Source organism: Dermatophagoides farinae, chromosome 7, assembly GCF_024713945.1.
Source record: "Dermatophagoides farinae isolate YC_2012a chromosome 7, ASM2471394v1, whole genome shotgun sequence".
NCBI classification, from domain to species: domain Eukaryota; kingdom Metazoa; phylum Arthropoda; class Arachnida; order Sarcoptiformes; family Pyroglyphidae; genus Dermatophagoides; species Dermatophagoides farinae.
In genome coordinates this window covers 690,956-711,239 of record NC_134683.1, presented here as the reverse complement: position 1 = coordinate 711,239, position 20,284 = coordinate 690,956, and the positions used below count along the sequence as shown (strand labels likewise).

General features: G+C 31.5%; 1 protein-coding gene across 1 annotated transcript; it reads left to right on the top strand.

The window, feature by feature from the left end:
- Positions 1–286: 286 nt before the first annotated feature.
- Positions 287–20,284, top strand: LOC124496881 (uncharacterized). The gene is made up of 6 exons (XM_047060444.2): positions 287–2,012; positions 9,096–9,261; positions 10,554–11,347; positions 12,780–13,640; positions 19,015–19,272; positions 19,353–20,284. The coding sequence occupies exons 1-6, from the start codon at positions 911–913 to the stop codon at positions 19,496–19,498; spliced, it is 3,327 nt and encodes a 1,108-aa protein (XP_046916400.2). The 5' UTR covers positions 287–910; the 3' UTR covers positions 19,499–20,284.

The following is a 20,284-nucleotide window of genomic DNA, read 5'->3' as shown; positions in this document are numbered from 1 at the left end:
AAATTCAAAAAAAAAGAGAGAATCAAACCAAAACAACAACTTAACCAGACTAGATATGTATAATGATGGAAGACCATCATCAACAGACAGTAGCGAAGCAACTAGTGTTTGTTTGTTTATTTGTGTGACACTTGTGTTTGATTTTATTTTTTGTATATATACCTGTAAACCAGTATTTCTCTTCATCTTGTTTTTTTTTTAAATAAATTCAGTTGATATTTCTCTTTATTGATGCTGATAGTGAGCAAGAGAGAAATAGAGAAGGTGGAGTGATAGAAATAGTTGACAATGGTAGTTCATGGTATAGTTTGATGACAATTGTTGAAGATTTTTTTTGTTGTTGTTGTTGTTGGTTAGTCGATGAAAGAGACATTTAAATATTTTTTTTTCATCATTCACTCATTTTGGTTTGATTCAATCAGTCGAATCAACCATTCGGATCGTTAACAAGTAACGACTACAATCATCAATATATATATGTCGTCATCGTTTGATCCAAAAAAAAAAAAAAAAATGGTGAGCAATAATTCAACCAACCAACCAACCAACCAGCCAATTGAACCGAACCGAAAATCGATTAACGTGATGAAAATAAAAATTTTTTTTCAATCAACCTAAACGAATTCAATAAATGTGACTCTTTTTTTCTTTGGTTTCGATTTAATGATCATCAATTGTTTTCTTCAACATCGATACCTGATCTCTTTTTTTTTGCTGTTGTTGTTGTTGTTGTTGTTGTTGTTAACCTCGAAATTAACAATCGATTAATGAATTTTTTTTTCTCTCTCTTCAATGTCAAATGATCACGTGTGAATGTGTGTGTGTGTGTTTATTTGGTTTTATATCCAAAATGTTTTTTTGTGTGTGTTGATTTTATTTTATAAAATTAAATACTAAAAAAAAATTTAAAATGAACGATACATTAATACAACCGGAATATATTACATATCCGGTAACGGGTACACATCAATCATCATCATCATCATCGACAACATCACCATCAACTACATCATCATCATCATCTACATCAGCTGCAGCGGCGGCGGCAGCAGCAGCAGCAGCCGCAGCTGCTGCTGCTGCCGCAATGATTGGTGGTTATACAGCACCAACAACAACATTTACGAATGGTAATAATACCACTGCTACAGGTGTTCAATATCATCATCATCATCATCATCAACAACATTTACAACATCATCATCAACAACAATTTTCGAATCAAACACAATTACATCATTCTCATCCTCATCATCATCAAAATAATCATCATATAAATCATTTTGGTCATAATAATCATCATTTAAATCATAATGGTCATCATACAATAAATTTAGATCAATCTGATTTATTACATCATCATCATAATCATATACAACAACATCCACAACATTTACAACAACAACAACAACAGTCACATCATTTTGCACAACAACAACAAATTTCACACATTCAGCAACAACAACAACAACAACAGCCACAAATTCAATATCATGGAACAATAATGCATCATCATCATCCTGATTTATTACAACAAGCAACAAATGGTTTATTAGCCAATGAAGCACCGGATGGTCCATCATTATTAATGACCAATAATAATGGTGGTAGTGGTGGTTTATTAACACTGACTTTAAATAATGGTAGTGGCAGCAATACATCCATGTTTTCTCATCATTTACCAATATCCATTTCCGCTTCATCACCATCATCATCATCATCACCATCGACAACAACACCAACAACAACGACAACAGCAACAGCAACATTAACCGGTGCAATACCTACAAATTCTGTTCAACAACAACAGCAATATACAACACTTGGTTCACCATTGACAACAATTTTGATAACGACAGCAACAACAACAAATGATGATAATAATCAATCAACAAATAATGAATCAATGATTGGATCATCACCATCTTCGGCATCAACGACAACTACAACACCGTCGAAAACAACAACAACTGTAGCAGCAACAACAACACCATCTACACCATCACCAGTATCTAGTAAGAAGAAACGTAAGTTAGGGCCATTAGTGTTAGGGTTAGGTTAGGATGTTTTTTTTTCCCAATCATTGGTCATCAATTTGATTGGTGATCAGGAAAAAAAAAACAAAATTAATTCACACAATTTACCTAGATATTACTAACCTAGTATTAGTTAATGATTTTAAACTTGACACATATATCACATACAGTGTGTGTGTGTGTTTGCTTTTTCTTTCGTTTGAATGTTCATGAAAAATGATGTTGATGATGATGATGATAATGATTTCGTGCCAAAGATACGGACCATATGATTCTCTTGTTTTTTTTCACTTGAAAGATTCAGGTGAATTTTTTTTTGTTTGTTTGTTTCTCACTTTTTTTCCTGGTTTCTGGTTAACTTGTCCGCGAGAATGATGATGGTTACACCGCCACGGAACCATTAAACATGGAAAAAAAAGTTAACCAGCCAAATCGGTAAAAAGCAACCAAGCAAATGAAACGCAACCAACCAACCAACCAACTGCGATGCATGACGGTTACGGACGGTTTATCCATCAACGACAAAAGATAAACAGAACAAAACAAACGAATTTTGGTTTCTATAGAAAAAAAAACACATACTTTGAATACAAAGTGAAAATCCTTAACACCCAAAAACAAGTGAACAAGAATAAGAAAGTAGTCAATATAAACAAATAACTAACTAAACAACTAGACAATGGTCATCTATGGCCACCGATACTGATGATGATGATGATCCAGTTGTTGTTGTGTGTGTGTTTATGCTATAGAATCCATGGTTGCGGAACGTTAGTCACCAAACAAAATAAAACAAAAAAAATTTTCAAAGAATTTGTGCGTCCATCCATCCATTCATCTAAATCTAAACCAAGAAACAACAACAAAAAACTATTTAAACCAATGGATAGGTCAGTCAATTCAGTAGTAGTAGTAGCCGTTGCTAGATTGAGACATTTATCGATTTTACTGATGATGATGATGATAGAATGCCAGTTTCAGGCAGGAAGGAAGGAAGGAAGTAACAAAACAAAACAAAATAAAACAAGCAAGCAAATAGAAAGAGAGAGAGAGAGAGAGAGAGAGAGAGAGACAGAAAAATTTGTATTTTGGACCTTTGGATGATGATTATAGATGATCATCATGATCATCATCGTGAGCAATAAAAGAATAAAAATTTAGTTTGAATCAAAAAAAAAACGACCGGAATTTCCGGCACAATAGTAAAATGAAATGAAATGAATGATTTTTTTTTTTTGGTTTATTATTATTATGATTCTTGAATTTGAGAAAATTTCTTGTGGAAAAAAAATTTCTGTAAAATTTTCCTAATCAAAAAAAAAAAAAAAAAATTTGTCAACAGTGTGTGTGTGTGTGTCATATGAAAAATTCAGAATAAAAAAAAATGTGAAAATGAAATGATTCGTAACGAATCCATTTGACAGCATCATCATCATTACATCAATTTCTCCCTAGATTACATCATCTGGGACCTTATGATGAGATCATCATCATCGTCGTCGTCGTCGTAGTCGTCGTCATTGTGAATTAGTCAGCAACATCAATGTTGGTGGTACGTTTTCCAAATGAAAAAAAAAAAATTTTCGTCTGAATTGTCGCGTGTCCTGTTTTTTTTTTTAGTGAAAACTTGTATACCACACACATGTACACACACAATAATCAGACGCGTGTCTCATATCATTTCATTTTACATTTGACTTTTCTTAGGGTTTTCAACTTTGACTTTTTTCTTCCTCTCTCTTTCTCTCTATGTATGACCCATGTTTGATCCAAAAAAAGAAAAAAAAATTTCATCGTTGTTCACTTTGATTCGAAACCGAACAACGAAAAAAAAAATTGAGAGAATCGATTTCTTTGTTTTTTTGTTTCGATGTTTTCCATTAATGATTCTCAGTGTGTGTGTGTGTGTGTACACGCTGTTTGAGTGAGTGTTATAAGTAAGCCAATTTCCGTTTTCTATATTCTGGCCGACAATTGTATTGGCGGCAAACAAAATTCAATGATGATGATGATGATGATGATGATTAACTGAATCAGAATCCAGCTGAGATAAAGTCATTATCATTGTTGAATGCTAATTTTCAAAATGAAAAAAAAAATTTTGATTCGCACGCGTGTTTATAACAACATCGGAAATGATCGTTTTTTTTTGGATGTTTTCGATTGTTGATACACTAGAATTCAATTTTCTAGGATAACCCATTTTTTTCCATTAGCGATTAGTTCAGTAAATTAAAAATTTTTTGTTTCATAAAGTGGTGGTGGTTATTTTTTTTGAGAAAAAAGGCGTGAGAAAATTTTCTGGGAAAATTTATTTTTTTTCCAGAAAATTTCCCGAACAAAAAAATCGATATATTCAATTAATTTTCGTTGTAGAAAAATGATAGGGTTGTCGATTGATTGATTGATGTGGTGAGGAAAAATTTTTTGTTGTTCAATTTTAGCTCAATGAATTTCTCTTAACACAATCAATGCTGATGTTGATGGCTTTTTGATGATGACTACGTTGTGCGTTGACAACCTAACGACGATAATCATAATTGATTATCGTTGAAATTGTTTTTTTATTTTTAGGAATTTTCAATTATGAATCCCAAATTTTCCCTATTTTGGAAAACGAAACTCTTTATTCACTTGGAACGCAGAAGAAGAAGAGGAAAAAAATACTCCAGTTCCCAAATGAAATTGAAAATAAAAAGTTTGATCATCACGTTCAATTCCCTCAAAAGGGAATTTGAAACAAAAAAAAAATTTCGATTCAAGCAAGAGAAAAAAACTTTTCAATTTTTCAATTCTTGTTGTTGTTGTTGGTTCGTTCGTTTGCTCGTTCCATTATTATTTTATTTCAATGGAAATGAAATTTTTTTGAATTTTTTGTTTTTTTTTTTGTTTTTCTTTTTGAATTCATACATCTATTATGATTTTCAACAAACCAAAAAAAAAACGATCCAAATGGACCACCCACAAATCTATCCATTGATGACCGCCATGATGGACCACCATCATACTGATAATTATCATTTGATTTTCAATTGACACCTTGTTTGTTTGTTTGTTTTGTGTGTGTGTGTATTGACTGCGGCCGAATTCAAAAAAAAAATTTAAAAAATTAACTGGCGGCAAAATACTAACGAACTGTTGACAAATTATCATACACCTTCTCGTTTCTCTCTGTGTATGTGTGTGTGTGTGTGTTGTATGGGTCAAAATTTTTTTTTTCACTAGTCCCCATTGCCATTACCATGATCAGTACGTAATTTATGGTGTTGTTCCACGTGAACAGAAAATACGCAACTGTATTATTATCTTTATTTTGGACCATATAAGAAAGTCCATTATTACAATCATCATCATCGTTATTATTAACAGTCAGTCAGAACTTTACCTAGACCGACAACAACAACAACAAAAATTGTTTGTCTGGTTTCAATCTGTCTATCTGTCTGTTGTTTGTGTGTGTGTGAGTGTGTGTATCATTTTGATGTTTGTCCAGCGAAATCAAATAAAACCTGACAAACAAAAAAAAACAACTAAATATTCCTGGTTTCTGGTGTACATCAAAAATACTAAACAAGAATATAATAAACATCTCATCATCTGTGATCATTTGTGATCGACCTAGAAGAACCAGAACCGAACAAAAAACTAAAAAGAAGAAGAAAAAGAAACTATCATCATCATCATCATCATAATAATCATCATTAACTTGATTACACTGTTATTATTATGATTATAACAACAATTCATTGGTTAATACCTTCGGGATCTACCATCATCGCCATCGTCATCCAAAAACACAACAACAACAACAACAATGACTATGAACCAGGAATGGAATCCAAAATGGACAAAAAATATATATACAACAGGCCAGAATAACAATAATAATAATAAAATAAAATTTGGGTAAGGAGTGTTCTATTGGGAATGATGACGATGATGATGATTCCATTTACCTAATGAACAATCTTATCATCATCATCATCATCATCATTATGATTATTTTTGTTGTTGTTGTTGTTGCTGCTGTTTTCGTTATTATATAACGGTTATTTTGAAAAATGATGATGATGATGACATTATGTCGTCATATATGAATCGTGGATTTTTTTTCTTTGGTTTGTTTAGCTTCTTTGTATACTTGAGAATTCCATGTTATGACATCCATTTTCTAAATTCTAGCCTAGAAAAGCCTGATATTACAATACACAATGTATGGTTCTTTGTGTGTGTGTCCGAATATTCACAATGACGCCTGGCCACTACTACAAAATTACATTTTTTTTATTTTTTTATTTTTTTTTTTTTTTGGTAATCATCCATAACCATTTACTATTGGTTCGTTTTTGGATCCAATTTGGTTCGTTTTCGGGTTTTTTTTCTTCTATATTTTTTTTCTTTTTTGCTGGACTGAATTTTCACTGACTTTTTGGTGACAATGTGATTTCCTTGTCTTTTTTTTTATTCATTTGACAAATTTTTTTTTTGTTGTAAATTTCCGCATATTACCACTACTTTTATTACTATACTACTAGTTCGAGAATTTCCAATTCTATGATCATGATGATGATGATGACAATTTACGAATATATCACTTTTGGGATAATGGGATGATCTCTGAATCGTTGCATCCCACACACACACACACACTTTGTATATACAAAGTTCACAAGTATGGTTTCCATGACACATACACACATACATAAAACACAGGATATACATCACACACACGCATGCGTTTGGTGATGTATTTTTACAACAACAACAACAACAAAAAATCCAACTAAGGCGTATCATTATCATGTGAATGTGTAGAATTTTTTTTCAAAATATATATAGATGAGATATGAAACCATAGTGTACACTGACAACAAACAACAGCCAAACAACAAAACATAGAATATCAAGAATCAAGAATAATAATAATAATAGTAGTAACAACGAGAAGAAGAAGAAGAAGAAACAGAATTGAAGCAAAGAAAAAAAAACAGAGACAAGAATTATTCATTCATTCATTCATTCATTCATTCATCCATCCAAAGAAGAGAATGATTCTGACTGATGATGATCATGGTGAAAAATCAGCCATCCAGTCAATTTTTTTTATTTTTTTTTTTTTATTCATTCACATTCGATAAGAATCATTGACAAAGATGTGCAAAAAAGAAGAACATCGAGAATATTCATTCATTTGAAGATTCATTTTCAACATTGAATTTTGTATTAATATGATTTTCATTATTCTCAATGCTTGTTGCCGGTATTGTCCATTCTTCCGCATCTTGAATTCGTCGGTGTGTGTGTGTGTCAGTGATGTCAAACACTGTGTGTGTGTGTGTGTGAATGATGTGTGTTTCAGATTTTTATTTCACTACCAAAAAAAAATAGTGAAAGGGGCAAAATGTTACAATTCGTTTCACACGATTGACCACCACCACCTCCACCAACCAAACATCAGTCAACCAAACACACATATACACACACACACACCCGTTACAGGACAACAAACCTAGATGAAAAAAAAACCAGGGAACTGTATCTTTTATTCTGTTGTTCTTTGTTCACTTTCAACCAAACAACAATTCGCTCGACCGATCATCCAAACGAAAAAAAAACGCCAAATTCTAACAAGAAACCCATAAGAAAAAAAAATGAAGATGAAGAAGATGACGACAATGAAAAATTCGGACAATTCATTGATGATGATGACGATTTAACACTATTCATCCATTCATTCAACAACAACAAATCCGACCAACCATTCATCCGTTCATCCAGATCCGATTCGATCCAACGATCACTATGATGATGATGATGATGATGATTGAATCCAATTTAAGAACCACTGAACAATATTTGATCATTCAACCCTAAAGGCTTGATAATCTTTGATCAAAAAAGAAAAACAAAAGGGAAAAAAGACGACACCCACACAAATCACGAAGACTGATTGACCATTGACTACTTAACCAACAACAGAAAAAAAATGAAAGCGTTAAAACGAAAAAAAACAAAACCCTGAAAGAATTTGCGTCTTGTCTTTTGAATGAATGAATCGCATCGGTTTTTTTTTGCTCCTAAATGATCATCATCATCATCTATGGATGATGTCAGCGAACCATTCATCCAGACATGTGAATCGATGTGAATCGTTGTGCATCCAATCCAATCTAATCGTGGTTCTATCCACTTTCACTTTTTCTCAATCTCATTGTGTGTGTGTGTGTGTGTGTGTGTTATCTTGACTGTTTTTCTGTGTCACCAATTTGGATGATCTTGAACCAGAATCAACGAACCAGGTCGACAAAATAGGCTAACTTTGTGTCTTTAAGATAATTCACAAAATGACACGATGAATATCTTTGGTCAATCAACCCTGAAAAAAAAATAAATACAGATTCACGTGTCCATGTGTTTGATTGTCTGTAATTTTTTTTTTATCTTACAAATTGCAGAATTTTACTTTTTTTTCATATTTTATGTGTGAATGAATCGATTGTGATCGATAAAAAAAACAGCCTGAAACAAAATGTTTATATATCATATATACACGTGATCCATCAAGGTTGAATGATTTCCACTTTTCATTGTGTGTGTGTGTGTGTTTGTGTTCAACAATCAATGTGGAAGAAAAATAAAACAAATATAGAAACGACACGTGTGTGTGTGTGAATTGAACTTGAAAATTTGTCCACAATCATCATCATCGTCATCATTATCGTATTCTGTTTTTTTTTTTTTTTTTTTTTTTTGAACACAACGAAATTCTCCAAAGTCCAAAACATCATGGATATTTCATTATATCGTTATAATGCATCCATGATGGAATATTATTCTTGTAAATTAACTGAAATTTTGTCCATTTTTTATTTAACTTTGAGGTTTAGCTTAGCTTAGCTTAATTTTAGCTGAAATTAAAATTTTTTATATCTTTTTTGTTTTGTTTTGTTTGATTGATTTTTGATTTTTTTTTGATTGATTAATCGATTGATTAATTTTTTTCGTTCATTAATTCTAAAATTCTTTACTTTTTCTTGTTTTTTTTTGTTGTTGTCTTGAAAGGCCATGGTGGTGTCAATCAATTGGGTGGTGTATTCGTGAATGGACGTCCATTGCCGGATGTTGTCCGTAGCCGTATAGTGGAATTAGCGCATCAAGGTGTACGGCCCTGTGATATTTCCAGACAATTACGTGTATCACATGGATGTGTTAGTAAAATACTTGGAAGGTGAGTAGACAGAGAAAAAAAAACAAAACAAAACAAAAAAAAATCTAAATTTAAATATCGAGATTTTAGAATGTTAAAGTGAAAAAAAAGATCTGCGATTTATACTGCGTTGTAGTACGTACATTACGAATTTTATCTCATTTATCATCATCATCGTCATTTATTTTTATTTATACGCACGAAAAATAAATTGTTTGTGTTTCGCATGGAAAAACATGGCGACAAAAACATCCAAAGAAGAAAAATAAAACGCCCATCAAGTTTTTCATTGCAAAAAAAAAAAAAATTTTAATTTGTTTTTTTTCTGATAAAAAACATAATCAGAATTCTTGGTATTTTGATTCTTAGCCAAAAGAATTCTGTGTGTGTGTGTCTGCGTGAATGAATGTAAGAATGAATTTGTTTTAAATGTTTAGCTTTTTTTTCGGCGATTCTTTTTGTTTTTCTCCTTTTCTCTTGCTCGCTTGGTTATTAATATATTCTGGGGCGTTGTCAATTGAGATTGTCAAGTGAAAGTCCATTCTTTTTTTTTCTTGTTTTGAACTCGAAAAAAATAGCCTGTACTTTACCATTGTCATTGCCTATATTTTTTTTTTTTTTATTCATCCGCTCACTCGAATGTCCATCCGTGTGTGACCATATCACGGTTTAGATTTTTTTTTTTTTTTTTTTGGTTTTTTTTCAGTTTTATTTCCATTATTTTTTCTCGGTCAGAACACTGAAATTTGGATTCAGGAATTTTATGAATCACTCACATATACGCAAACACAAACTGAATGGACAGAATTGGTGGAATGAAAAAAAAAATGGGAAAAAGTTTGACGTTTATTACACACGTGAAATTTTGTTTCCCAAACATTTTCGAAATGGTTCACCATATACAGAATATATAGAATTGTGAATTTAGAAGTCTGAAAATAAAGATAAAAACTAAAAGATAAAAATAAAAATAGCGAAAATAGAGATATAGAGTGAATATATTGGATTGGAGATAATAATGATATAACAGAATTAAACAAATTTTCATGTTTTCGATATATGTTGTTTGTTTGTCAAAGTGGGCGTTTTTATTTTTTGATTCTATGCATAAAGATCAGATTTGTAGAATTTTAATTCCGAAATTCCATTTCGGAAATTCGGAAAATTTTGTCGCTAATTTCATTTTGATGATAAATTATTCATATATACACATTTCTAAAAAAAAGAAACATAGATTCTTTTTCTAATTTTTTTTTTTTTTTTTTTGGATAATTGAATCTGGATTTTTTGTTGTTGTTGTTTATATTTTATAGATACTATGAAACTGGCAGTATAAAACCAGGTGTTATTGGTGGATCGAAACCAAAAGTGGCTACACCTAAAGTGGTTGATGCAATTGCCAATTATAAGAAATCTAATCCAACAATGTTTGCCTGGGAAATACGTGATCGTCTTTTAGCCGATGGTATATGTGATGCTGATAATATACCCTCGGTTTCAAGCATAAATCGTATTGTACGTAATAAAGCAGCTGAAAAGGCTAAAAATCATCATCATCATCATCATCATCATCAAAATCATCAAAATGGTAGTTCCAATCATTCATCATGTTCATCGACAACAACAACAACAATACAAACAAATAATATTAATCTAGCCAATCATAATTCACCAAATTCTGGTTCAATCTCATCATCAAATGTATCAAGTCCATCAATGATTAGTCCAAATTCAATTAAAACGGGTGATATTAGTGGTGTTGGTGGTAGTAGTAGTGGTGGTGGTGATATTATTAGTATAGGTAATGGTGGTGGTAATTGTAATAATTCATCCAATCAAACATCAGTGATTGTGCAAGCATCAGCTCAATTATCATCATCATCATCGTCGGCAACATCATCAACATCATCGACAACACCGACAGCAACATATTCTATAAATGGAATTCTTGGAATAAATTCCGTTTCAGGATCACCTGATCATCATCATCATCATCACCATCATCATCATCATCTATTTCAACAACAGCAACAACAACAGCAACCACATGGACATCAACATCAACAGCCAACACGTTCATTGAAACGTACATTATTAGATCTTGATGGTAAGTATTTTTTTTTTCTATTATGGCCACTTGCTGCTTACTACTCGACACTTAATCGATCATTCGATTACAATTACAAACAATTCAATTTTGATTTTATCATCATCATATTTGATCCATATCAAATGTCAATATTGTTGTTGTTGATGTTGCTATTGAAATGTCAAAATATATCAAAAACTTTGTACCTTTTTAAATTAGATTTAATTTAGAGATTTTAGAGATTTTTGTTTTGTCTGACAACAAAAAAAAATAATAATAATGAATACTGACAACAACAACGACAACAACAACAACAACGAACGACAGCGATCAATTTGATCGAGTAATAAAACCAACAACATCGTATCGTATAGCATAGAGTCCCCTAGGATCATCATATACCATCATTATTGTTGTTGTGATATTTCGGTAGCAGCTGAATTTTGTTTTGTTCAGGTTCCTGGTTGTTGTTGTTGTTGTTGTTATTGTTATTGTTTTCAAATTGAAAATTTTCAATTTGAAAAAAAAACCTGAATGTAAAAGAAAGAAGCCGCTATTATTGAAAAACATTTGATATTCTGTGATTTTCAATCATCATCATCATCATCATAGCTGCGCAAGCTATTCTCTAAAGAATTGCATTGTGTCTAGTAGTAGTAGTAGTAATAGTAATAGCAATAGTTTGTTAGTTTAACACAATGATCATCATTATTGATGACATTTTAATGGATCGGACATTTTTATTTTCTGTTTCTTTTTACCACCAAAACAAAACAAAACAAAACAAAAAAATAGAACCCGAATCAACATCAAATACACATATACACCATGTGTTTTCAAACGGATATGACCGAAATTGACTATCAGCGACAAACGACCCTATCCTGGTTGTTCATTTTTTTTTTCTTACCATTCATTCATTCATTCATTCATTTCATTTCATTCATATGGGTAGTTTAAATGAGAAACATTGTTGTTGTTGTTGTCGCTGCTGCTGCTGCTGTTTTGACTTGACATTCAAATTGAACATTAAAAACCAAAAAAAAAAGAAAAAAAAATAGAAAAGAAATCAAGAAAACAAACGGACACGTGTGTCTGCCTGTGTGTGTGTGTGTATGTCAAACGAACGGAATGATTGAATGAATTGTTCTCTCTCTCTTGGTCCCAAGAGTCAATTTAGTCATCATCATCATCATTGTAGTAATAAGTCGTATTGAATTTGAATTGAATTGAATGTGACCTTTGTCTGTGTGTTTGTTTGCTTGATTTTTTTGGTCCCATTTGGTTGTTTTGTAGTAACGATTTGTTTTCCGTACACCATTGTGTGTGTGTGTGTGTGTGGATCTCACTTTTGGATTTTTTTTGTTATTCTTTTCCTACGCATTTTCTTTCCATTCATTTTTATTTTCATTTTCATTTCCATTTTTATTTCTTATCATTACAATTGCAGACAATCAAAATGGTGTTAGTGTTGCCAATACGGCTGCCAATAATAATCAGAATCAAATGAATGGTACATCATCATCATCATCATCAGAATCACCACCACCGCCACTACCACCACAGTCAACATCAGCGACAACAAATGATGATTCAGGATCGATACTAATTCTTAATAATAATAATAATAACGATAATGGAGAAACATCATCATCCACTGTATCCAATGGTATTGCTGGTTTGCCAAATAATAAAATATCACGTCATTCAACATCATCAGCAGCATCATCATCGGTAGCAGATATAACAACGCCCACTTCTTCGTCATCATCATCATCATCTTCAACTTCATTACCTCCATTTTCTGTTACTGTTTCAGCTATTTCAGCTGGATCTCAACAACAACAACAACAACAGCAGCAGCAGCCTGTATTGTCCACATCATCAACAACGGTCAATGATATTCATAGTCAACATCATCATCAACATAATCACCAAAATCATCATCAACAACAACAACAGCAACAATATCAATATTGGACTGTTTTGGATGGAACGGGTAGTCATCATTCACCGGATATGATTAATGGAAATGGTGGAACAACGCCCACACATCAACAACAACAGCAGATACTCAATGATCATCAACAGCAATTATTAATTCCGGTCTCACAACATCAACAGCAACAACATTCACATCAACAACAACAACAACAACAACAACAGCAACAGCTTTCGCAACCAAATTATCATCATACAGCAACAACAACATTAGTAAATGGTCATGTTCCAATTGGAACTGGTGCAATACCACCGGTAACTGGTGGACATCATCATTATGAAACAACAACATTGTATACACCGCCAATTGGTAAGTTAAAAAATTGAAAAATTTTCACCTTCAAATTATTATTGCCACGGTTATTATGATTTTTTTTTTACATGACGAATTCAAATTCAATGATAGAAAAAAACCAAACACAACCAACCACACATAATAATAATCATCACACAACAACAACATCTTCACCACCTTGTCGGTGTTTTTTTTTTGGCGATAGTAATTTTCATTCACACAATTTTTTTTTAATATTTCATTTCTCTTCCTCTCTCTCATTATTGAACTTTGACCTCTAGACCGCAACACTTATTTTTTTGTATTATTATTAGTTATGTAGTAGTGAATGAATTGAATTGATGAAATGCCGACCTTGTTTTTTTTTGTTGTTGTTGTTGTTGTTGATCAGTCAGAATAATGGTTATTCCAGTCTACTGCTAAGGGTCATTATCGAGGCCATTTTTTGTTGTTGTTGTTGTTGTTGTTGTTGATGCCATTACGACGACGACGACCCTAGCTAGTTTGATTTTTTTTTCATTCTGAAAATTGGACCAAAGTTTTTTTTTTGCTGAATGAGGAAAAAAAATGAATCAAAACAAAACAAGATGAGAAGTGGAGAAAAAAACCGCTTGCGGCCTTTTGTCGTCATCATCATCACCATAATCATCGTCGGTGTTGTCTATGATTATCAGCCATCATCATCATCATCATCATACAGCCATTTCAATATATATGACCTAGCCGCGCAAGCTATATAGCGCACATTGGGCACAATTATAATTTTGATGACGATGATGATGATGATGATGAAAAATCGTAATGCCAATTCGACTGTTGTTGGTACTACGATTTCATTCACAACAATTTTATGTTTTCGTTGTTGTTGTTGTTGTTGTCATTTTTTTTCAATTTCAAAATATCCATTCCACCAATGTGGATATACAGATAAAGATAGATGGATGAATGAATGAAAGAAAAAAAAAATTTCTCCCTCCAGGAAACGGACAATTTTCTTTCATTTCATTTCATTATTACAAATTTCATTCATTTCTCATTTTCAAAATTGTCATTCAAATTATGAGTCAGGCTAAAACCGTGTGCGTATGTAAGTGTGTGTGGATTTCAATATTTCAACCTTGTCACTCTTTATCTCTACAATTTTGGCCGGAATTTCCATTGATGGAAATTGATTTTAAAAAAAAAACAGTCAAAATACAAGTGTGTTAGTGCATATTTTATCATTTTTAAACCGTTAAAGTGCGCTTTTTCTAGTTTTTTTTTTATTTTTAGATTTTCAATATTTTTTTCTCCATTGGAATTTTTTTTTTGTTTTTTTGATTAGATTTCAACTAGCGCGGTTTGTTTTTTTTTTCGTTGTTGTTGTTGTTGACTGGATTGAAAAGCCAATAATTGGTCTTGGTTGTGGTTGTTGATCGGATTGAAACGAAATCAATGTAGTTTGATGGTAAAGAAAATCGGATCGGAATCGAATTTTTTTCATTGATTGATTGATTGATTGATTGGCAATGGCAATGGCCATCATCATCATCTTTATAATTGTCTATTTTGCTTTTATTTTTTTGGTCAATGATGTTGTTCGAAATGGGTAAAAAAAAACACAAAAAAAAATTTTTCGCATTGTTATTCGACTATTGAAATTGTTGAGAAAGAAAAATTTGAACTTAATTGCTTTTCGTCGATCGATCGATCTATCTATCGATTCTTTTGTCGGTATCGACAAACACACACACACACACATAGAACTACTTGTGAGGTTAGTCATTATGAACTTTGACCCTTTCGATTCATTATCAATTGTGATGATGATGATGATGATGATGAACCGGTTATCTCAATTGAAAATTATTATTTTTTTTTTCTTTTAGAAAAAAAAGGGTTTTTCAATTCATTTTTGAATCGTGGGAATCAAATAATCAATAATGTGTCGACGATAATTGATTGTTCATTTGTTCTTTCGGGGGTTTTTTTTCTTCATCATCATCATCATCATCACTATTTTTATTTCAGCCAAAAAAAAAAAAAAATTTTAAATGAAATCAAAAGAAAAAAAATAATTGAAAAATAAAACAATCGAATTGATAATTACAAAGAATCTCACGCACACTGGCACATCGCAGAGAACAAAATTCTTTTTTTTTTATCTATTGTTTTTTGACGATGATGATGATGAGTTCTCATGAATTTTTTTTTGTTTTTGTTTTTGTTTTTGTTTGTTTGCTGATTTTTGTTGTTTTTTTTAAAGAAATTTTACTTTTAAATTGGAAAAAAAAGAAAGAAAAAGGAAAAACAAAACAAAAAAATTTTTTTTCTTTGCATTTTGTAAAGGTGGTGGTGGTGGTGGTAGCATCATTTTTTTTTTAATATTCTGTGCAGTATTGGTAGTAGTAGTAGTAAATAATGATGATGGCAAAAGAAATTGGAGAATGATTATCTTACATCTCATCTTATTATTATTGGATCAATCGAATTGGTTCATGGTTCATGGTCACGCCTCATTGATTTTTTTACGTCTTTCCAATTGGTCGATGCATATATATATCGTCATCGTTGTGTTTTTCTTTTTTCTTTTTTCTTGTCTTTTTTTTTGCCTTGTGTTTCTTATCTCTTTTTGTTTGTATTGTCAGTAGACAACAACAAGCTCCTCCTTCATATGATTATTCGAGACGGCTGATTGGTCGATATTTGGATTGATGTACGTGTGTGTTTTTATGTGTGTGTAGCAGAAAAAAAAGAAAACAAACTGTGGGCGCGTTTTATAAATAAAAAGGAAAAAAAAATTTCGGGAAATCATTTTTTTTTCTTCTCTTCATTTCATCTATGATGATTTAGTGTTGTTTTTTTTTTGCTTTCTTTTTTTTTCGTTATTTTGAATTGAAAATTTATTTTCCTGCCATTTTGAAAAACCCGAACCATAGTTGAAAGAATCAGAATCAGAATTCTAGAATTCTAGAATGAAAATAAAAATAAAATAAAATGATTCTTTTGAAAAATGAATCGTTTTGATTCTTTATTTCATCGTCGTTTAGTGTATTTTCGTGCAAATCTCTTGAGGCTTTTTTTTGCCCGTTATAGAACGATGATGATGATGATGAGTATTTATTTTAAATTTAAAATTTGAAAAAAAATCAAAAAAAAACAATTCAAATCCACCACCAACTGAATAGCAAGCAAAGTAAACCAAAATTCCGTGAAAAAAAACACAGGGCGCCATTTCTGGATCTCAAAATTTAACATCCACATCCTTGCACACACACACACAAATTGCCAAGTTTTTTTGTTTTGCTAGTGCTAAATCGAAAAAAAAGTTCACTTGCCTTTCATTACATCAAGCAGAGAGAAAGAGAGAACGGTATAAAAAGCTATTTTTTTTTCTTCATTGAGAAGAGTTGATTTCATCCATTCTTTCTTTTTCGTTTTTTTTCCATTGCAACTTACGGAATCATTCATAATGATGATGATGATGATAATAAAATGAACGCATCACTGATCATCATCATCATCATCATCATTGAAATTCTACCATTTGAAAATGTATGCATGTGCTGTATGTGTGCTTTTCTTGCATCATCAAGAAGAAGTTTTTTTGTGATAGCCAAAAACCGAGATTCATCCTATCATTCATTCGTTATGTTCGTATTGAAGAGAACCAAAATGGAATGGAAAAAAAAGGGTTAATAAAAAATTTTTCATGCAGCAGCAGCAGGAAGAAAAATTGACTTTTGTTCAGAAAAAAAGAGGGTTCAGGCGTTAGATTTGATGGTTTTTTTTCACCAGTAACTGTGTCTATAATGATAATAATTAGCTTCTTTTTCTTCTACTTTCACTTGTCGTTGTTGAATTGGATTCTATCTGATTTTCAATTGGTTTTTTTTGGGCGTTGGTTTTGTTTTTTTTTTATGGATGTTTATACTGAACATCTCCACAACCACTACCATTGCTACTATTCCATCATCATCATCATCATCGTCATCATTTGTGTGAAATTGAGATTCACAGTTTGTGAACTATTGCTGCTGTTGTTGTTGTTGTTGTTGTTGTTTTTTATGAGCTGACATAAATTGTTGTTGGTTGAACAACAACAACAACAACAACAACCAGAAAAAAACGGGCAATTTTTTTCATATAAAAAAAATAGAAAATTGATTGTAAATTGATGTTTGTATTCATTCTTTTTTTCTTCATCTAAAATTGGCCATTTTTATTTTCCTCATTTTGAAAATTGTTTCTGCTGCTGCTGTTGTTGTTGTTACTCCAATTATCTCAACACACACACACACTGATTAGATCGATAAAAAAAAGATTTTGTCTCTCTCTCTCTCTCTCTCTCTCTCTCTCTCTCGTTCACTATTTGAACTTGAATTGAATTCAATAGATCACGGAACTCAAGCATTTTTTTTCTTGGGTGCAGCTTCTCTCATTTAAATTCCGATTTTTTTTCATCTAAATTTTTAAATTGATTGAATCAATCGTTTACAATTGTCGCTTATACACACACACACAGATTGATTGATTGATGATCAATTCAATGATTTGACAAAAGTAGCGACAATCATTATGTAATCATTATTTTTTTCGTTTGTTTGTTTGTTTGTCGATTATAAGATGCTCCGCCTATCTATTTTTTCTTTCTTATCTAATGATGATGAAATCATTCTCGCCAAAAAAAAATTGACCTCATTCACAAATGAAAATGTAAAAAAAAATGAATAAACAAATCGTTCACATAATATAAATTTGGAATATATCCATGTCATAATATTCTGGTTCTGATTATGATATTTTGGATCGATTTTGGAACAAAAAAGAAAGAGAGAGAGAGAGAGAAACAAACAAACAAAACCTGTTAGAATCATTATGTTTTTTTTTATTATGGAAAAAATGACGACGAAAACAAATCAAATCAAATCAAAATACTGTGGTTTGTTTTTTTTTTTTTTAATCATTTTCACGATTATTACCGTTGTTGCTGTAATCTCGGGTTTTTTTCTTTCTCTATCTCTCTCTTTTTTGTCATGTTTGACTTTGGTTTTTTGTTGTGTGTGTCTGTGTTTGTTTGCCATGATTATTATGATTATCGTCATCATCATCAGTATTAAGTATCGATAGTCACGCAATCAAACTATTTAAAAAATAACTTTTTAACTATATTGATTATGATGATGATGATGATGATGATGACACGCTCGCCCAAGGTAGATGATTTCATATTGATTTTTGATTGCGTGTTTAATGATTTTTTATTTTGGGTGTTGGGTGTAAGCACTAACGCTAGAGATTGTTATCCATAAATCATGTGCTATGAATTGATTTGTTTTTTTTTTTTTTTGGTTTTGTTTTGGTTCGATTTTTTTTCTAATCGATTTTTTTTTTTGCTTTTGCTCGTTAGGTGCCACAAATACCGCAAACGGAGATTATTATGCAGCAGCAGCATATCATGGATATTATGCAACATCCAATTATGGTGCAGCAGCAGCAGCCGCTGCAGCCGCATCAGTTTCAACACCATATTCACAGATTGGTGCTGGTGCTGGTGGCGGTGTTGGTGGTGGTGGTAATGGTGTTGGTGGTATATCATCACCAAATGGTGGCAGTGTTGGTGTTGGTGTTGGCGGTGGTACGCCCACTACAAATCAAACAATTATAAGTAAGTTAATGATCATCAATTTTTTCTTGGATGAATTTCTGATTTAAATTCTGTTTGTTTGATTTTTTTTCTATTCACAGATCCATATTATTATAGTGCAGTAAATGTAGCAGCCATTCAACGATCATCATCATCATCATCATCATCAGCATCTGTATCGGTGACACCTACATCACCATCAATTACAGGTGGACAACAACGTGGACAAACAACAGTGGCACTTTGAAACCAGTGAAACCAAATAAAATAAAAAAAAGGTCAAAGGATAATGACAAAAAAATTGCTTTAATTTTTTTTTCCACATCAAATCATACCACTACTACTACTACTACCATATATATATGTTTCTTTTTTTTCTTGATATGATATGATATAAATCAACCAACACGCCCATTATACCTATACCAAAATCATTGATTTATTGATTGATTGATTGATTGACAGAAAATAAATCAATTCAAATAAAAATACCGGTTTTTTTTCATCATTTTCTAATTTCAAGACATTATCCATCATTGTCCATGTTAACTAATCAATAAATATATGAGCCTCATTCATACCAATACATACATTCATCATCAATATCATCGATAATCAAATAGTAGCCATATTTAAAACAAAAACCAGAAAACATTCAATCATCATCATCATCATCATCACAATCATCATCATTATGGATTCGTCAAATCAGTCAAATTTGAAAACAAAACTAAAAAAAAAACCAAAAAACAAAATTACGAATCATGTCCACACACACACACACCCAGATACACCCACCACATATAATCATTATTTTCCATTTGAAATTAACAAGTCAGAAAAAGTTTTTTTGTTTGTCCAAATTCATCCAAATGACACACACATACACACACAGGGACACACCTTCTTTGGCTTCATCATCATTGTCATTATCATATTTTTTTTGGCCATTTGTAATTGTATGATGATTAAAAACAAAACATGAATCCATTCTATTATTTTGATTGATTAATTTTTATTTAATTAAATTTGA

Bases quoted from the DNA above. Each gene is read 5' to 3' on its own strand.
- LOC124496881 (XM_047060444.2), top strand. From the start codon at position 911: ATGAACGATACATTAATACAACCGGAATATATTACATATCCGGTAACG. The intron at 11,348-12,779 runs GTAAGTATTTTT...TTACAATTGCAG, and splicing joins TACATTATTAGATCTTGATG to ACAATCAAAATGGTGTTAGT. The intron at 13,641-19,014 runs GTAAGTTAAAAA...TTTGCTCGTTAG, and splicing joins ATTGTATACACCGCCAATTG to GTGCCACAAATACCGCAAAC.